Source organism: Bufo bufo, chromosome 1 (genome assembly GCF_905171765.1).
Source record: "Bufo bufo chromosome 1, aBufBuf1.1, whole genome shotgun sequence".
Classification (NCBI taxonomy): Eukaryota; Metazoa; Chordata; class Amphibia; order Anura; family Bufonidae; genus Bufo; species Bufo bufo.
The window spans coordinates 50,118,661-50,138,637 of record NC_053389.1 but is presented as its reverse complement, the minus strand read 5'-3'; the positions used below and the strand labels follow the sequence as shown (position 1 = coordinate 50,138,637).

General features: G+C 45.9%; 1 protein-coding gene across 1 annotated transcript in view; it reads right to left on the bottom strand.

Moving 5' to 3' along the window:
* Nucleotides 1-134: 134 nt before the first annotated feature.
* Nucleotides 135-19,977, bottom strand: part of LOC120994578 (rho guanine nucleotide exchange factor 19-like) — a 55,763-nt gene continuing 35,920 nt past the window's right edge. The window contains exons 7-16 of the mRNA XM_040423250.1: nt 17,154-17,314; nt 16,555-16,707; nt 13,211-13,340; nt 11,898-11,972; nt 9,352-9,441; nt 9,057-9,220; nt 3,442-3,600; nt 2,553-2,632; nt 2,224-2,328; nt 135-851 (exon numbers count right to left, since the gene is read on the bottom strand). Coding sequence (XP_040279184.1) covers nt 694-851; nt 2,224-2,328; nt 2,553-2,632; nt 3,442-3,600; nt 9,057-9,220; nt 9,352-9,441; nt 11,898-11,972; nt 13,211-13,340; nt 16,555-16,707; nt 17,154-17,314 — 1,275 coding nt within the window. The 3' untranslated portion in view covers nt 135-693. The remainder of the gene's footprint in view (nt 852-2,223; nt 2,329-2,552; nt 2,633-3,441; nt 3,601-9,056; nt 9,221-9,351; nt 9,442-11,897; nt 11,973-13,210; nt 13,341-16,554; nt 16,708-17,153; nt 17,315-19,977) is intronic.

The window sequence follows — 19,977 nt, the reverse complement described above, 5'->3', positions numbered from 1 at the left end:
CATGGACATACTGTAGCAATGGAGACGCACCTCGAGGGATGCCAATACCTGCACCCTGAGGCACAGATCTATAAGAAACGTTCAACCAATAACTAAAAATGAGTTGTTCTCAGGCCTAAGAAATAACACAGACATTCATCTGAAGAAGATTTAATTACAAGGCAGTGTAGAGCTATTTACAGAGTTCTCTGTGGTGTAAGAAGGAGATTCATTGGACCTCTTGCTAATCAGATTATATTCTTATGGTGTCATAGGGTCTCAGCCCACCCAACATGGACACATTTGGCCGGAATATTCGATCCTTGTAGTACTGGCAAATTCTTGGCACTTCTGTCACTATCGTGCTGCAGGTTTTTCTACTGGGTGATCCCGAACAGACAGTGCCTGTGTCACTTCTAGGAAAGGTAATTCGATAGTATTCCTCATGCACCATAATGGTGGATTTTGGGAGAACCAGGTAACGTTTTCCATCCTTGGATCAGGGGGTAAATTGCAGCAGTCCTGTGTGACAGGTTGAAAGGCCACTTCCGTATCTCCACAAAGGTATAAGGGCTCCACAAGCATTGGGGGCCCCATGAGCACACAGGACTAAAAGTCCAACTACAGAAAGTCTGCTGAAATGTACAGGACATTATAATATTCTATGCGTATACCACGACCCCCATTGGAACACGATAGTGAGGGGTCTCCGGGCTATGGCGGTTTCATCTCTAGTTTGCTAGTGGCATGCTTGATTCTCTTATTCTCCCGCAGGTTGCGCAGCCGAGCGTTCTTACTGGTGATTTCCTCCACATGAGTCGCTGGCACCCAGCCCCTCTCTCCATCTGAAAGCCGAATACCTTCCATCCATCCTGCCAAAAATAGGATACACGTTGTGTGACTGCCCCATGCAAGAACATACAGTCATGTAAATGTCAACCTAGGACACAGGTAACTCTGCATCTTCTTAATTTTCTGAGATATTATCATATACTAAATGTCACTCCCATTATGCCTCAGGATGCAGAACATATTTCATATTTTCGTTACAATGGGAGTAACTCCTGTGCTCCTTTGGAAAATAATTACTATAATACTGCCCCAGTGTACAAGAATATAACTAATATAATACTGCTCCTATGTACAAGAATATAACTACTATAATACTGCCTCCTATGTACAAGAATATAACTACTATAATACTGCTTCCTATGTACAAGAATATAACTACTATAATACTGCTCCTATGTACAAGAATATAACTACTATAATACTGCTCCTATGTACAGGAATATAACTACTATAATACTGCTCCTATGTACAAGAATATAACTACTATAATACTGCTCCTATGTACAGGAATATAACTACTATAATACTGCTCCTATGTACAAGAATATAACTACTATAATACTGCTCCTATGTACAAGAATATAACTACTATAATACTGCTCCTATGTACAGGAATATAACTACTATAATACTGCCTCCTATGTACAAGAATATAACTACTATAATACTGCCTACTATGTACAAGAATATAACTACTATAATACTACCTCCTATGTACAAGAATATAACTACTATAATACTGCTCCTGTGTACAAGAATATAACTACTATAATACTGCCTCCTATGTACAAGAATATAACTACTATAATACTGCTCCTATGTAGAAGAATATAACTACTATAATACTGCTCCTATGTACAAGAATATAACTACTATAATACTGCTCCTATGTACAAGAATATAACTACTATAATACTACCTCCTATGTACAAGAATATAACTAGTATAATACTGCCTCCTATGTACAAGAATATAACTACTATAATACTACCTCCTATGTACAAGAATATAACTAATATAATACTGCTCCAATGTACAAGAATATATCTACTATAATACTGCTCCTATGTACAAGAATATAACTAGTATAATACTGCCTCCTATGTACAAGAATATAACTACTATAATACTGCTCCTATGTACAAGAATATAACTACTATAATACTGCTCCTATGTACAAGAATATAACTACTATAATACTGCTCCTATGTACAAGAATATAACTACTATAATACTGCCTCCTATGTACAAGAATATATCTACTATAATACTGCCCCTATGTACAAGAATATAACTACTATAATACTGCTCCTATGTACAAGAATATAACTACTATAATACTGCTCATGAAATGAGAGATTTTAATGCATTTAATCTGCTGTGATCACTTACCATCGCTTGTTTTGGCGGTGAGGCGGAGAATGTCAGCTTTCTCCAGGGTCAGCTCGTCATGCTCCTGTGCGGTATAACCCTTGATGCACTGCACTTGCGGGGCATCTAAAGAAAGAGAAAATTGATAAGAAAGAGGGGAATGTTATGGTGGGGAAGGAGAACTGCAGACATTATTTCTTGAGTTACAAGGAGCAGACAAAGAACTGTAATTGTATCTGATTAAAATGATCCTTGTTTGGAATGTCAGGTTTATCGTCTTTAAATCAGACTGATTGTTTGTGTTCTCAACTGTCAAAAATCCTTTCCCCATAATCCCCCTGTGTCCTCACCTTCGCCTTCTGTCAGGTTCTCGAGGTCACTGAATGGATTTGAAGGACACATGGCTGAGATCCAGCGCTGTTTCTGACTCCTGCGGGGAGAGACAGCGAGATCAGTGATGCCTTATATCAGGCATGCTAAACCTGCAGCCCTCCAGCTGTTGCAAAACTACAACTCCCAGCATGCCCGAACAGCCTACAGCTATCAGCCTACAGCAGGGCATTGTGGGAGTTGTAGTTTTACAACAGCTGGAGGGCCGCAGGTTGATCATGCCTGCCTTATATCAAATTACAGGGAACTTTTAAAGGGGTACCCTGTGGAGCCCTCATGAAATGACCGGAGCGGCCGGTCACAGATGCAGCTGCTCCATTCATTTTTATGGGAGTTTCAGAGATAGGTGAGTGCTGTACTCTGCTATCTCCGGAACTCCCATAGAAATGAATAGCGCAGCCGCTGGCGTGTGCGACCGCCCTCTCCGGTCATTTCAGGTGAGTTGCGGGCCCCCTTTTTCGTGATCGGCAGGGGTCCCAGCGGTAGGACCCCCACCAATCTAGTTTGGACAGAATAAAGGATAACTTTTACCAACCGGAATACCCCTTTATGTTGGCCGTACACATTTTAGCCTCCCCCATGGGTGCTGTGGTGGTGCTGCACCCAATAGTGTAGGCACCCACTTGAAAGTAATCGCTGTGAAGGTGACAAGTGGACCTATGCATGTTAATAAGAACGTACAGTATACAAAGAACCTCCCATTCATGTTCATCGATCAGTGCGCGCCATGCCTTTTTTTTTAGCTACGTATGTGGCGCGGTGTCCGATGATATTCCTCGGTGTACCCCATAATAATCACACCTGCACCCCATATATCATGTACCGCAGTGTGCACTCCCCCTCACTTACTCGCTCTGCGCCCGAAGTAGGATCTGGTGCTTTGGTTTCTGCTCGTGGCACAGATGGACGTGGAACACTTCCCCAGGAACCTCCTGCAGCTTCCAGCTCAGATCTGTCACTTTTAGGTCACACACCTGCGCGTGCGCAAAGACGGCAAACCGGCCCAACCTGCAGAGAAGATGATCCGAAAGAAAAGAAGGAAAGTATAAACAGGAGTCTGTGATGAGGAAACACGTGAGATAACAGTGACCCCAGGACAGTCTGCATTCTGTATGCAGGGCTTAAAGGGGTTGTGCACTTTTGTGTTTTTTTTTGTTAACCCCCCCCTCTTGAGTAGACCTGTGAAAAGAAACATACCTGCTTCCCAGGGCTGACTCCTGGCTCCTCCACTCCATGGCTGCTCCTAGTATTGAGCGAATTTATGAAAAATTTGAATCTGTTGCTTCGCCGAATTTCACAAAGACATTCGATTTGTGACGAATTACTTCATAACAAAGCGCATTCCTTTGTATATAGCGGTAGCAATGATGGGGAACGGCGATTGCGCCAGCCCCGTCATTGCTGCGTCCGTCGCTGATCGTGGCATCTGATGCTACAATTGTGGGCTTTCAGGGGTTAATCCGGTAAAAAAAAAAAACATACTCACCTTATCTATTTGCTTGCGGAGAGCATCATCATCATGCTGGGTGGGCGCGGTGACGTCATCAGAGATGGCGTCACCGTGGCCCACCAGTACACTGGTGTAGTGACTAGTGTTGAGCGAACTTCTGTTTTAAGTTCGGCGTCTAAAGTTCGGCTTCCGGTTAGCGGAGAATCCCGATATGGATTCCGAATTCCGTTGTGGTCCGTGGTAGCGGAATCAATAATGGCCGATTATTGATTCCTCTACCACGGACCACAACGGAATTCGGAATCCATATCGGGATCCTCCGCTAACCGGAAGCCGAACTTTAGACGCCGAACTTAAAACAGAAGTTCGCTCAACACTAGTAGTGACGTCACACGTCACCAAACGAGATTGTGCGCAGTATCTTCACTCAAGATGGCCATGACGGCCTCTTCAAGAGCAAATGGATGACGTGAGTATGTTTTGTTTTTTTTGGCGCCATTTCAGGAAATGTAGATTAGTTACCGCGAATCATGAGGAAATTCAGCTTCACTGTGAATCGAATATTTCCTGAAATTCGGATCAAAGTCTTCGATTCGCTCAACACTAGCTGCTCCTCTGGTCTCTCTGGATGTAACCTTCCTGTTTGACGCTGCTGCAGCCAATCGCTACCTGCAGCAGTGACCAGCTTCCCGGTGACAAATGGTCACGTGACCCAAGGGGGGGCAGTCGCAGCCGGTCGCTGACCGCATCAAACAGGAAGTTTACATCCAGAAAGCCCAGCGGAGCAGCCGAGGCCATGGAGCCGAGGACCCGTGAGCTGTCGCCAGGAAGGAGGTAAGTATGCTTTTGTTCACGTCTTTTTAGGCTAGGCCTACACGACATTTGTCGCGCGACATTTTGTCGCACCAATGTCGCGCGACAATTTTTATAATGGTAGTCTATGGTGTCGCGTGGCAGTCGCAGCATGTCGCATGTTGCAGTGCAACACCATAGACTACCGTTATAAAAAATTGTTGCACGAAATTGGTGCAACAAAATGTCGCGCGACAAATGTTGCAGTGTAGTTGTGCCCTAGTCGCGCGACAAATGTCGTCGTGTAGACCTAGCCTTAAGAGGGGGGTGTTTGCCAAACCCCCTCCCCCTCAAAGAAGCACAGCTCCTTTAATACATTTCAGGTCTCCCTAACATGACTTTGCCCCAGGCTGTAGACATAGGTAGCGGAAGGATATTATCATATGGGGGGTATTTTTAGCTGTTGCTTAGTAACCAGGGCCTGCGGAGGACACGGGGACTGAGCGCTGACGTCACTGATTACGGCTTGTGCTGCTTTTAGCTCCTCACCTATTTAGGAACCTGAGTAAAGGAATATGTTGAAAAATGTATAAATCTGTCATGTAAGGGCCTCACAGCGGGGCCCCACACGACCCTGACTACGCTGTGATGTGAATCACGAGTCTGAAAGGCAAATATGGCTGTAATGCCACGGATATTCGTGACTGGCGTGCAAGTGTGCCACATCTCCGGGACAGGAGCTTGACTGCACACCTCTGAAGTCGCTGTGAATACCTTCATTATAAAGAAGTCTAGGGGGGCCCTTTTATTTTTCAGGGCTCCTTTGGAAAATAAAAGGATCAACCTGATTGGTCATGCTGTGGGCAAAGAAACCAACTAGTCAAATTCCTCCTTTTATTTTCCTAAGGAGCTCTGAAAAATGAAAGGATCAATCTTATTGGTTGCTATGGGCAACTAAGCCAGTTTTCCTATGCACCATTTTTAATGAAATCTCCCCCTAGTCCAGTTGAAGGGACTGACTGTTTAGTGAAGGGGCCCCCTGATTATGGTACCCATGGAAGTTTTACTTTGCACCAGTTTTGACAAATCTCCTCCATAGAATTCATTCCTTTGGGGGAAATTTATGAAAACTGGCTTACTTTCACACTAGCGTTCGGGGTTCCGCTTGTGAGCTCCGTTTGAAGGCTCTCACAAACGGATCCGTACAGCCCCAATGCATTCTGAGTGCATGCGGATCCGCTCAGAATGCATCAGTTTGGCACCGTTTGGCCTCCGCTCCGCAGGCGGACACCCGAACGCAGCTTGCAGCGTTTTTGTGTCCGCCTGGCCGTGCGGAGCCAAACGGATCTGTCCAGACTTACAATGTAAGTCAATGGGGACGGATCCGTTTGACGTTGACACAATATGGTGCAATTTCAAACGGATCCGTCCCCCATTGAATTTCAATGTAAAGTCAGGAGTCCCCTATTAATATACCATCAGATGGGAGTTTTCTCCAATCCGATGGTATATTTTAACTTGAAGCGTCCCCATCACCATGGGAACGCCTCTAGAATATACCATCGGATTTGAGTTAGATCGTGAAACTCAAATCCGACAGTATATTCTAACACAGAGGCGTTCCCATGGTGATGGGGACGCTTCAAGTTAGAATATACTGAGAACTGTGTACATGACTGCCCCCTGCTGCCAGGCAGCAGGGGGGGCAGACCCCCCCCCTCCCCCCCTGTATTTAACTCATTGGTGGCCAGTGCGGCCCCCCTCCCTCCCTCCCCAGTATTAATTGTGACCAGTGCGGCCCCCTCCCTCTATATTCATTGGTGGCCAGTGCGGATTCCCAGTATTAAATATGATCAGTGCGGCCCCCCTCCCTCTATATTCATTGGTGGCCAGTGCGGATTCCCAGTATTAAATGTGACCAGTGCAGCCTCCCCTCTTCGCCCTCACTGATTAAAATCACCCCCCCCCCCCCCCATCATTGGTGGCAGCGGAGAGTTCCGATCGGAGTCCCAGTTTAATCGTTGGGGCTCCGATCGGTTACCATGGCAGCCAAGACGCTATTGCAGTCTTGGCTGCCATGGTTACTTAGCAATAAATAGAAGCATTATACTTACCTGCGAGCTGCGATGTCTGTGACCGGCCGGGAGCTCCTCCTACAGGTAAGTGAAAGGTCTGTGCAGCGCATTGCTTATAGCACAGACCTGTCACTTACCAGTAGGAGGAGCTCCCGGCCGGTCACAGACATCGCAGCTCTTCAGGTAAGTATAATGCTTCTATTTATTGCTAAGTAACCATGGCAGCCAAGACTGCAATAGCGTCTTGGCTGCCATGGTAACCGATCGGAGCCCCAGCGATTAAACTGGGACTCCGATCGGAACTCTCCGCTGCCACCAATGATGGGGGGGGGTGATTTTAATTAGGGGGGGCGAAGAGGGGAGGCCGCACTGGTCACATTTAATACTGGGAATCCGCACTGGCCACCAATGAATATAGAGGGAGGGGGCCCGCACTGGTCACATTTAATACAGGGGAGGGAGGGGGTCTGCCCCCTCCTGCCTGGCAGCACCTGATCTCTTACAGGGGGCTATGATTCGCACAATAATTGTGCGGATCACAGTCCCCTGTAAGAGATTGGGTGCTGCCAGGCAGCAGGGGGCAGTCATGTACACAGTTCTTTTAGTATATTCTAACTTGAAGCGTCCCCATCACCATGGGAACGCCTCTGTGTTAGAATATACTGTCGGATCTGAGTTACGAAGTGAAAAATCAGATCTGTAAAAACCAGTTATGCAGACGGATCCGTTCTGAACGGATGCAAGCGTCTGCATTATAGGAGCGGATCCGTCTGTGCAGACACCAGACGGATCCGCTCCAAACGCAAGTGTGAAAGTAGCCTAAGTCGCCCACCTACCAACTAATCAGATTCCACCTTTCATTTTTCAGAGCTCCTTTGGAAAGTCAAAGGTGGAATCTGATTGGTTGCTTTTGGCAATGAAGTCACATTTTATTTCCACCAGTTTTTATAAATCTTCTCCTAGGTCTCCAACCTTACCAAGACTCTCCTTCCGCTTATCGCGGCTCCTCTCCTTGGTCTGTGGTTTCGAGATAATCTTCTTCTCACTGGTGGTTTAAGGTCCCTTTAGACGGGACGATACAGCAGACGATTGTCAGGAAGGAAGCATTCCTCCCCGGCAAAGCGTTCCTTCTGCTTGTCAGTGGAGGAGATCTCCTCCACAGTATGGGGAGCAGTGATCGCTAATGCCATTGCTCGTCCCCACACAGACTCGTTTGCTGGCAGCAGAGCGTGTTTAGACAGCACAATCTGCCGCCGGAGAACAATGATTTTTGCGTCCGCACAAATGATCTATTGCACGACGAAGAAGCGTTTTGCTTGTTCACTGGTTAATCGCCGGCACCTTTACACCGCCAGATAATCGCTCGTATGAACGCTTGTTATCGATTATCTGGTGGATTCTCAGCCAGTGTAAAGGGCCCTTTAGTTACTTGTAGTTTATTCATTACTGTAATGTAATCATCTCTTCGTGAGATAATTACACCTCAATTCCTGCTTATATACAGCAGCCAATCTGAGCAAGCAGAGCTTCAGTATAAATCATGGGAACAGGAAAGCAGCCCGATCCCGATGCTCTAATTACACAGGAAATGGATTTGACACAACTTCAGACTCCAACAGACCATGAAAGGAAACAGAGCTAAAAAACGGAAAATACATTGTAGGTAAGTATCACCCATGGGGTAGTGGCTTCTCCAAGACTGGGAGCTCCTTTTCATATGGGGGGTCAAAAAAAGACTCACCTGTCGCCAGCGCTCCGGTTCTGGTGCCGGGCTATATTCTTCTCTGCCTCCGATCCCCACTGGACTTGTGGCGCACGGTCTACACACACGTCACTGCTCAGTGGCCTCAGCCGTGGCAGTTGTTATGTGCCGTGCCTGCCCATGTCACTGCTGAGGCCACTAGCCACTCAGGCTTCTAGCAGTGACACATCACGGGTCCGACAGGGACCAGAAGCAGAGGAGTAGGGAGCCTAGTGACGGAAGTGGATCGCCAGATGGCAGGTGAGTCTTTTTTTTTTTTAAACTCCTGCATTCCTTCTGCCCCTATGAATAAGGTTTCCAGGTCTCGGAGTACCCCTTTAAATCGATTTCAGCTAGAATTCCACCACAATTATTTCGTACATGGTGCCAGCGTGCCTGCACTTACTCTTTCTTCCTGGAGAGCAGGAGGCAGTCATTGAATAGATGCAGATACACAGGTTTCGGGCAGAGTTTAAAGCGTGATCCGGCCGTGTTCGGAATCTGCATGTCCAGTTCTGTCAGTTCCCCGTGCTTCACCAACCAGCGAGACTGCGAGATCAGTGGGAAAATCTGCAAAGAGACAAGGATATAAAGTCCCGGAGTGATTAATTAGCGGTGCAGACTGATGTAACAGTCCATCCGTTTTACCCTAGGCGGTTTTCCTCCACCACAGTCCGCCCACAGCGCACTCATCTCCTCACCTTACTTTCAAAGTGAATCTTCTTGTTGAGATGAATGAGCTCCTCGGTTCTCTTCATGGACTGGACGCTAGAATTGCACTCCATCACCAACTGCGCAAGAAGAGGCCGCCATTAAATACACTACAGTCTGCCCTCTGCATCTCCTGCTTCGAGTAGGAAAATAAATCCACCCTGAATCTGTAATTCCACTGTTAGGCTTCATGCACACGAACGTATTTTCTTTCCGTGTCCGTTCAGTTTTTTTGCGGACCGTATACGGAACCATTCATTTCAATGGGTCCGAAAAAAAAAAGGAAGTTACTCCGTGTGCATTCCGTTTCCGTATGTCCGTATTTCCGTTCCGCAAATTTTTTTAACATGTCCTATTATTGTCCGCATTACGGACAAGGATAGTACTGTTCTATCACGGGCCAGCTGTTCCGTTTCGCAAAATACGGAATGCACACGAACGTCATCTGTATTGTTTTTTTGCAGATCCGTTTTTTTTGCGGACCGCAAAATACATACAGTCGTGTGCATGAGGCTTTAGTGGGGTATTTACATGGAATATCCACAGGCCGGTGCATCCAGGCAAAGAAGAAATGGAAAGGTGGCCGGGCATGTCTGTGACTCTATCTATTCACTTCTGAGGGAGTTACTAAAACAGCCAAGCAAGCCGCGACATAGGTCGGGGCTATTTGTACCAGGTTCAGATTCCAGAGGTGGACATCCCATATATGTCTAAGGCTACTTTCATACACGCGTTTTGGGCGGATTTGTCATGGATCTGCAAAAACTGATCTGAATGGATCAGTTTGTATTATCTGTAACATAGCCAAGATGGATCCGTCATGAACTCCATTGAAAGTCAATGGGAGACGGATCCGTTTTCTATTGTGCCAGATTGTGTCATAGAAAATGGATCCGTCCCCATTGACTTACATTGTGTGCCAGGACGGATCCGTTTGGCTCAGTTTCGTCAAGCGGACAGCAAAACGCTGCAAGCAGCGTTTTGGTGTCCGCCTCCAAAGCAGACGGAACGGAGATAAACTGATGCATTCTGAGCGGATCCTTTTCCATTCAGAATGCATTAGGATCTGACAAACGGAAACCAAAATGCCAGTGTGAAAGTAGTCTAAGGTTGGAATACCCCTATAATTACATTGTGATCAGACATGAGATCCTCACACCTTATACTACAGGAGCAGCTACTCATCTATTACTGCTGACAACCAGCCTCTATATCATGTCTGAGAGGTTGTCACAGCCCCGCCCCCTGTTACTGACATCACTGAATATAATATGAATTAGTTTATGACCCTGACCAGTCATGTTTTATCATGTATATTTAAAGGGTAGCTCCATCTAATTCCTCTTCTCAGTCTTTAGGGCAGGCATGCTTAACCTGCAGCCCTCCAGCTGTTGCAAAACTACAACTCCCATAATTCCCGGACAGCCTACATCGATCAGCCTACAGCAGGGCATGTTGGGAGTTGTAGTTTTACAACAGCTGGAGGGCCGCAGGTTGAGCATCCCTGCTTTAGGGTCATCAGAACAGAGAAAGAAGGGAGGAAAATGATGCTCTTTTATTACATTTATTCTCTGTTGCCTTTGGTGGAGATAAGCTTTACTAATATACATAAGGTAGCACCTCGCCTTCAGCCATGTCATGGTCATGGGTCCTCATTAACCTTCCTCCTTCATGCCCCGCTTCTCCCTGTGATGGGACTGCTTTATAATACTATACTGCCATACCGCACTAAATGACTGCCATCTGCTGCACACGGATGTCCAGGTGGGCCCCACATGTTCAGCAGACCTGCCATGTCAAATACAACCCCCTCTCCCAATACAATCACACTGGGGTGTCACATCTCAACCGCCTGTCACCTCCCGAGTAACCAGTCTACAATACACGTGATGTGTACACAGAGGCAGATGTCAGCACTGATGAGTCGTCTAACTAGTATGTTCTTCCCGTGTTTGTATAAGCTTCCCCTTTCTCACCATAAGGCCTCATGCACACGGCCGTTGTTTGGGTCCGCATCTGAGTCGAAGTTTTTGCGGCTCGGGTGCGGACCCATTCACTTCAACGGGGCCGCAAAAGATGCGGACAGCACTCCGTGTGCTGTCCGCATCCGTTGCCCCGTTACGTGGCCCCGCAAAAAAAAATATAACCTGTCCTATTCTTGTCCGCGCTTTGCGGACAAGAATAGGCAGTTATATTAAAGGCTGTCCGCGCCGTTCCGCAAATTGCGTCGTGTGCATATACCTGCGTCACTGGCTACATATGAAGTTCTCCCCCAGCATGTTAATGAGATCAGTAGATTAGACAAGGATGATGGGAGTGATACACTGTGTGAGATAGGTTGATTAGATTGTGAGCTCTTGAGGACAGACACTGATGTTACAAGGAGGAGCTACGTGCATTGGTCTGTTGGTAGCTGCATGTACTGTATACAAACCATCTGTGCAGATCTTGAGGGCCACAGCTTGATTACACGGCTGTCTTATTATTTTACATCATTTTTTATGTAGCACTATTAACCTGTAATGGTTCTTGTTACCTTCTTGAGTCCAGTGAAGGCTTGGCTCGCCGTTTCTTCATTGTGTGACCCAGGGGCCGTGTGTTTCAAGATGTTCTGTGGAGATATAGGGACAGGACAATTTAGAACTAGGGAGGAGGGATCGTGTGTTAAAAGGAGTCTGTCACCAGGAAGTTCACTGATAGTCCCGGCACCATGCCTTGCAGGGCTAGCTATGCTGAATGTTAGGACACTTTCACTCAATCCATATGCAAATGATCAGTTAAGTGCACTGAGGGTGGGCCCATGCCACTTTGTGCACCCTTGCCTCTCTCTTTCTCTCTTGCTTTCTCTGCCAGCCCTTACCTCTTCTTCTTGATTGACAGACTCAGGTTCAAGCACAGTCATCTCACCTGGTCCTGTCAATTAAGACGAGAGGAGCTGGCAGAGGAAGCAGGAGGAGCAAGGGTGCAGAGAGTGGCTTGGGCCCGCCCTCAGTGCACTTAACTGATCATTTGCATATGGATTAAAAGTACTTTGTCTCCAGAATGAAGCAATGCATTGCTAAGTGAAATGCATCACTACATTCAGCTGATCCAGCCCTACAAGGCATAAAAGTGAATTTCCTGGTGACAGACCCCCTTTAAATCTCTGCTAGGAAAATATCTTTCATTTCACAGTTATATTCATCTATCCTACATCTAGCCGCTCTCCAACCTGAAATGGCTCATAACAGTGAGCAATATATTACCTTCTACTTCCAGAACCACATCCCTGAGGATCTCGTACAATGGGGGCTTATTGCTAACATATGCCTCCAGTGTCTGAAAGGCGCGGATCCCATCTCTCTGACCCACACCTATCTCTAGAACGGAGCCCACAAAGTGAAGGAGGGCGCACCGCGCTCGTACAGCAGCCCTCTATTCATTTCTATAGATCTGCCAAAAATAGCAGAGCGCTGTATTTTTGTCAGCCCATAGAAGTGAATGGAGCAGTGGCCGCGCTTGTGCAGTGCACTTCCTGTTCATTTCAATGGGAATTATGAAAATAGCCAAGCATGCTGCTCGCGTATTTTTGGCACCCCCATAGAAATAAATGAAGGGTGGGCGTGCATGCGTGGTTCGCTCTCCTTCAGTTTGCGGGCTCTATTCTAGAGATAGGTGCGGGTCTCAGAGGTGGGACCCGCACCTATCAACCATTGGGGGCACAACCTAGCAATATGCCCCCAATATATGAGATGGCCCAACCCCATTAAAGAGAGTTTCCTTTCCTTAATGCTACCTATATTCCATAAAGAAGGGACACTTATGAGGTGCCCATGCCCAGAACATACCCGGGTACATCCAATCACCTACCTCTACCAGCATCTTCAGACGCATGATCCTCTGGAAGGGCAGGATGAGGAAGGATGTCAGGGGCAGGCGCTGGCAGACTTGATCCTCTTCCAGTTTGACCAGGACACCACGGAAACGAGCGTTCTCTTGTCTGGAGGAGAAATATATACCGTACAGTACTGTACATTGTACACAGGGCCACGAGCTGGTTGGCTAAGGTTAGTTATTCTAAATACATTCCTCAACATTGAAATTGCAACACCAAGGGCAAGCCATAATGGTATGCCAATCAAGGAAGTAGGAGGTGTCTCTAAGATCTGCAGATGATCGCATTTTCAAGCAACTAGCTCCAATCTGTGGCATGTAGGAGAGGCATAAAAGCCAGATTAAAAGCAAAGTTTTTTAGCCACTTGAAACCACAAAGATGCCTTTTGTTCATCGATGTGCACGTGACAGTTATTGCCACTTGTCACAAACTGAGACTGACAGAAGTCTTGCACTGAGAGAACTTAGTTTATCTCTCCGTCAGATCAATACGTGCCTAAGCCGAGAGATTTAACTTTGTGTGTCCCGGTGGTTGGGAGAACAATGACTAACTGGAATGACAGAAATAGGTGAACAGAGGTGGGACATGAATCTTTATTTTCTTTGCGCCATATCAAATGCCTAAATATTGAGTTAATTTTGTTAAACCTGTCCCTTGGCAGCCAGACCAGGGCATTATGGAAAACATATAAAAGCTGCTGCATCAATACCATCTTAAGAAGGTTTGTCCTCCACACCACTGACAAGTAAAGTTTACACCAGGCCTTAACTTTATTGCGAAATTTAGTTAGTAGTGGGGGTAAGATTAAACTCCTCAAAATCCTTAATTTTAGGAGATATGTTAATACCTAAATATTTAAATGTCTCTACACATGGGATATTTCTGTCAGTTATCACTGGTGATCTTGGCTGACCATCTATGAGCATTAGTTCAGATTTATGCCAGTTAGTTGTTAAACCAGAAAACTGCCCAAACCTATAAATAAGAGACATTACAGCAACTAGTGATGTAGATGTGTCACCCAAAAACAGCAGGGTGTCGTCTGCATACATCGCCACCTCAATGTGTACTGTACCATACCGAAATCCCTGTATAGAATGAGACGTACGCACTGCAGCAGCCAATGGCTCTATCGCCAGAGCAAACAACAACGGCGACAGAGGGCATTTGCCCTGATTCTCGCCTTTGGGCTTGAGTAAAGTACTTTTACCCAGGATATAAATTTTTGCCCAAATCCCATTTGATTAAGCGCACACCACAAAAACTGCCATTCGACACTATCAAAGGCCTTGGTCGCATCCAGTGAGAAAATGGCCCTATCTCCCACATTTTCTGCTGGTATCTGCAAACTAGTAAAGACTCTACGGATATTGATAGAAGTGGAGTTTTGGGGCATGAATCCAGTCTGGTCTGGGTTGATTACAGACAATATAACTTTGGATAGGCGCATAGCCAAGGCCTTTGCTAGGATCTTGACGTCCGTGGACAACAGTGAGATAGGACTGTAAGAATCTGGCAGTTTTGGGTCCTTACCCGGTTTGGGGATAACCACAATTAGCGCTTCTTGCATGGAATCAGGCAAATAACCTATCTCCAGGGAATGATTGAACACTTTCAACAGCTCAGGATGCAATATCTCAGAATTTTTTTTATATATCTCGGCAGGTAGACCATCCAGCCCCAGCGCCTTATCATTAGCCATGGATTTCACTGACTCCTCTAATTCCTCCAATTTTAAGGGGGCATCTAATAGCGTACAGTCCTCATTTGACAGTCTCAGGAGATCTAATTCATGCAAAAATTCTCTAATATCTGATTCCAAACATGATGTTTTTGAGGAATATAAAGAGGATTAAAAACCACCAAGGATTTCCAAAATACTACTAGTATATTGTCTAAGCTTTCCTTCCGAATCCATTAGCCCCATAATACAAGTAGAACCCTTCTGTGCTTTGGATATCCTAGAGAGCATGTGCCCCACTCTTTCCCCTTCTTCAAAAAACTTTTGTTTGTAAAAGAGGCTTTTCCTCTCCGTTACTCAAAGGAGATGACATCTCAGCGCCTCCTGCGCAACTCGCAATCCCTCTCCATTTTCTATTGACAGAACCTGAGTAAAGGCTTCCTCCGCCGCCTGCATTCGGATATCTTCCTAGGCCTAGATTTAATCCTACTAATGGATTTAATTAATATTCCTCTCAGATAGGCTTTCATGGCCTCCCATACTGCATGTATTGAGGACGAACCCACAATAACCTCAAAGTATTCCTGCAGCGCAGCCTTCACCATAGTGATCCCTTCTATACTGCAAGTGAAATTGGATGTCACATCCTAAGTCTAGGGCAGCAAATAGTGTCTACACAAACCATCAGAAGGTGTTCGTACGACATTGGGTTGTGAGACAGATATCCAGCTCCAGATGTTCCATTGACCTTATGCCACCACTCTCAAAGTCTGTCATAGAGCACAGCAAGACGACATCGGAGTCTGGAATGGAGGTCTGTGCTCTTCAGCAATGGTTCCTGCTTTTGTCTCGGACGCAATTATAGGCACACATTGGTCTGGAGACGACATGGGCAACACCATGAAGAAGCCTCCACATAGGAATGTCACACTGGTCCTACTCCCGGGATTATGGTGTGGGGTGGCATAATATATGGTAGATGGACTGGACCCCACCCAATATCTTAATTTCAGGTACACTAACAACTCAGAGTTACATTGATTTGGTCGTGGAACCAGTGGGACAACCATTTCTCCAAAGTGACCAAGGAGCCGTTTTTCAACATGAAAACGTCAGGCCGCATGTTGCTCGTGCTACTGTAAGCAGTCTGCATGGCCTAAACGTGCTACCATAGCCTGCAACATCTCCAGACTTGTCTCCCATAGAGAACTACTGGGATGTCATTGGTCTGCAGTTGCAAAGGGAGCTATCAGCAGTGGATCTTGATGATTTGTGTGCCCAAGTGCATTCAGCGTGGCAGAACATTCCTCAGATAACCATTAATAACCTCGTTGATAGCATGCCAAGGTGTGCAAGTGCATGTATTTCCTTTTTTTTAACATTTGCATATCATTAACATGTCTGTTGATCCTGTGATTTTCATAATTCCATTACTTTTCCTTCTTGGTGTTGCAATTTCAGTGTTGAGGGGTGTAATTCACACTGCGATATTACACTCAATCCAATGTTCACCCACCTAACCCTTGATTTCCAGCAAACCCAGTACAGGATGACAAATTATAGGTTGGCCCATCTCTGCCCCATTGTTCATGTAGTCATGTGATCTGCCCTTCTACATTTACTGGAGGCGACACTTACAGCAGCCGTTGGTAGGTTTGTTCTTGGTAGGCCTGATTGGTGACATATGGAAGATAAACTCGACGCAGCTCTGGACAATGACGTAACACAATGTCGCAAACGTCAAATCTCAAGATGTCTTCCTCCAGCCTGACCTCCAGGTCTGTCAGGAACCTGTTGTGGTGCAGAGAAGAAGTACTCAACACAAACATTGGTTGTTTCGACTTAACTGGCTGCCCCCTTGTGGTTGAAATTGGCATAGGAAACAGTCAGTGTTCTGAAGCTTCTAAACCAAGATGGTTCACACTTTGCATGCAAGTCAGGGTAAATAATTGCTCCTTCCAAACATTGCTCAGCATGACATTTTTTGGGAACAAAATGTAAAAATGCCAAAGCTGCTCTGTCGCTGTGATCACTGAGATCACTGATCTGAGACACCACTTGGGAGTGCACCACCTATCATTACACTGAAATATATAGGGATGTGAATGGTGAAAGTTAGAAGAAAAATGTGAAAATTACATCTGTGGTGCTCCACAATCAGCACCAATATTGTGCACAATAGAAAGGGCACAATAGAAAAATGGGGGTGAAAATGGGGGTGAACATTTTGTCCTCACCTCTCACTGATTTCCTTCACTTCTGGAAGTTTAGAGAAAAGCCACTGCTTCTCCTGGGCGCCGAGACACTCATTTAGTTCTGGAGAGTTCAGGAAATGATCCACAACTATGGACAAACTGTTCACGTACGAAGCTTCTGAGGTCACTAATTCGAATTTAGCCTGAGGAGACATATAGATGGTGAATGGTGAAAAAAGACAGAGAAGGAGACATAGTGCCTGGGAATGGTGAAGAGAGAGGAGACATACAGCCGGGGAATAGTGAGAAGAGACCGAGAAGAGGAGACAATAGAGCTGGGGAATGGTGAGGAGAGACAGAGAGGAGATATAGAGCCGGGAAATGGTGAGGAGAGACAGAGAGGAGACATAGAGTCGGGGAATGGTGAGGAGAGACAGAGAGGAGACATAGAGTCGGAGAATGGTGAGGAAAGACAGAGAGGGGACATAGAGTCGGGGAATGGTGAGGAGAGACAGAGAGGGGACATAGAGCCATGGAATGGTGAGGAGAGACAGAGAGGAGACATAGAGCCGGGAAATGGTGAGGAGAGACAGAGAGGAGACATAGAGCCGGGAAATAATGAGGAGAGACAGAGAGGAGACATAGAGCCAGGGAATGGGGAGGATAGACAGAGAGGAGACATAGAGCCAGGGAATGGTGAGGAGAGACAGAGAGGAGACATAGAGCCAGGGAATGGGGAGGATAGACAGAGAGGAGACATAGAGCCAGGGAATGGGAAGGAGAGAGAGAGGAAGGGAATGGTGAGAAGAGATTGCAAGGAGGAAACATAGAGGAAGTGAATGGTGAGAAAAGATGGGGAGGAGAAGACATAGAGACGGTGAATGGCACAAAGAGATGACAAGGAGGAGACATAGAGCTAGTATATGGGGAGAAAAGAAAGAGAGGTAGAGGTATAGAACTGCTGAATGGCAAGGAGAGACAAAGAGGAGGAGAGATAATGCTGATGAATGTCTACAAGAGGAGAGGAGGAGACATAGGGCTAGTAAATGGCAGAAACAGATGAAAAGGAGGAGACAGCTGGTGAATGGCCAAATGAGATGGAGAGGATGAGACATAGAGCTGGTGACAGGAGAGAGGATAGAGAGAGGAGGAGACAAAGATCCAGTGAACAATGCAGCGCAACAGATGGAAATTTAATATAGGATCTGCTAAGCTGTTCAGGGTGAATCTGACAGCACAGTGCTGATGTATTTCCAAACTATATCAGTGTAATAACACCCAAACCTGACCCCCACCATTACCCAAGGGCATATTTACCAACATTTAGAAGATGGCTTGCTGTAGGGTCTCTTGAGTTAATTTATTTTTCAGGTGTGGAGGACAAGCCCTTTTCCCCAAATTCCACCCTTGCACATAGGCCCCACCCCTTTATGGCACATCACACTCCCTTTTTGTGATGTATCCCACCCTTTAAGAGCAGGTAAAGGTGTCAGGGGTGATGTACAATACAGGCATCACATAAAGCTAGAGCTTATGGGAGAAAGCAGCTCTCTATTCTCTGTTCAGGAGACTTTGGTAGTTCAGGAAATCTCCCATTTTTCCAGGAGCTTCACAGAGGTTCCTGGGGAGGTGGCAAGTATGCCAAGGGCAAATTCCTGACTCTAAATTTAGTAGTAGTGTGAGAGGCATTTAAGTCCAGACCTCTCTCCTGCAGACCTACAGCACCACAATGGCGCTATGCAGTGACTCAGTGGTTCACTGGTTAAGGGTTAATACTGTGATTCACTGTTAAAAGTTTTATATTCAGGTTCATCACTTCAAAATGTTGACTTTTATGATTTGTGCACTGTGTATCCCAAAAGGCAGTGTATAGGTAGGAACAAGTTAAACTGGCTGTTACAGGTTGGTCCAACCCCCTGGCTTCTAGAGTATTGAGTGCTTAGTCAGCAAAGCTACAGACAAGATATGTTTGAGTGCTGCTGAAAAGTAGGCCTAAATAGAAGCGTATCCAGGAAAACACTATTCCTGGGAGTGGAGAACTGACAGAAAGCAACCTAACTAAGGATTATTCCCAGACAGAAAGAAAGCACTGAATATTTACAGAAGATTGAGAACCATTTTCTTACTGACGCTGCTGGACAGAGTCTGTAAGGTAAATGTATGTGTATGGCAATAGACTTTACTGCATGCGGAATGGGTCAATTGCTTCAGGCGCCCGTCACACTTCTGAGATGGAATGGCCATCCATTGAAGGACTGCACCCTGTGACTGGGAACTGCAGAAAATATAGTGAGAGTGATTGCATGCCTGTGGTTATTTGGAAAGATTGTATAGTGTATCTAGAGAGAGACGCAGGGAGTACTAGTACCATCATAGCCACTTTATATATAGAGCTTTTGGGAAGAACCTACTCTGTGAAATATCTCAAGACTGTGCCTGCCACATGTATTTGTACTATGACTCCCATCATCTATTTAGCAAAGGAGAGTTCCTATTTATCCTAATCAAAAGGGGCCTGATCATTGCCTCCACCGGCCTGCACGCTTGCCCTACTGCTCATCCTCCTAACACCAAGGGAACCCTAGCCACCAACAGGCAGGAGACCCCAAAGCAGAGAGAGAAGGGTTGTGCACCACCATTAACTGAACACGTAGCCCAGGGAGAGCTAGAGGAAGAGGGATTAGCCACCAGGACTACAGCCAGGGTTGCCAACCGTCTAAAAAATTCTGGACAGTCTGTAAAAATAGACAACTTTTTTCCTGGTTCCCTGAATTTTTTTTTATCCATTATGTTTTTTTAGGCTGGTGATACTTGACTAGATTATTTTGGTGGTAATTATCATTTTACAGCTCACAGTAAATGCTGG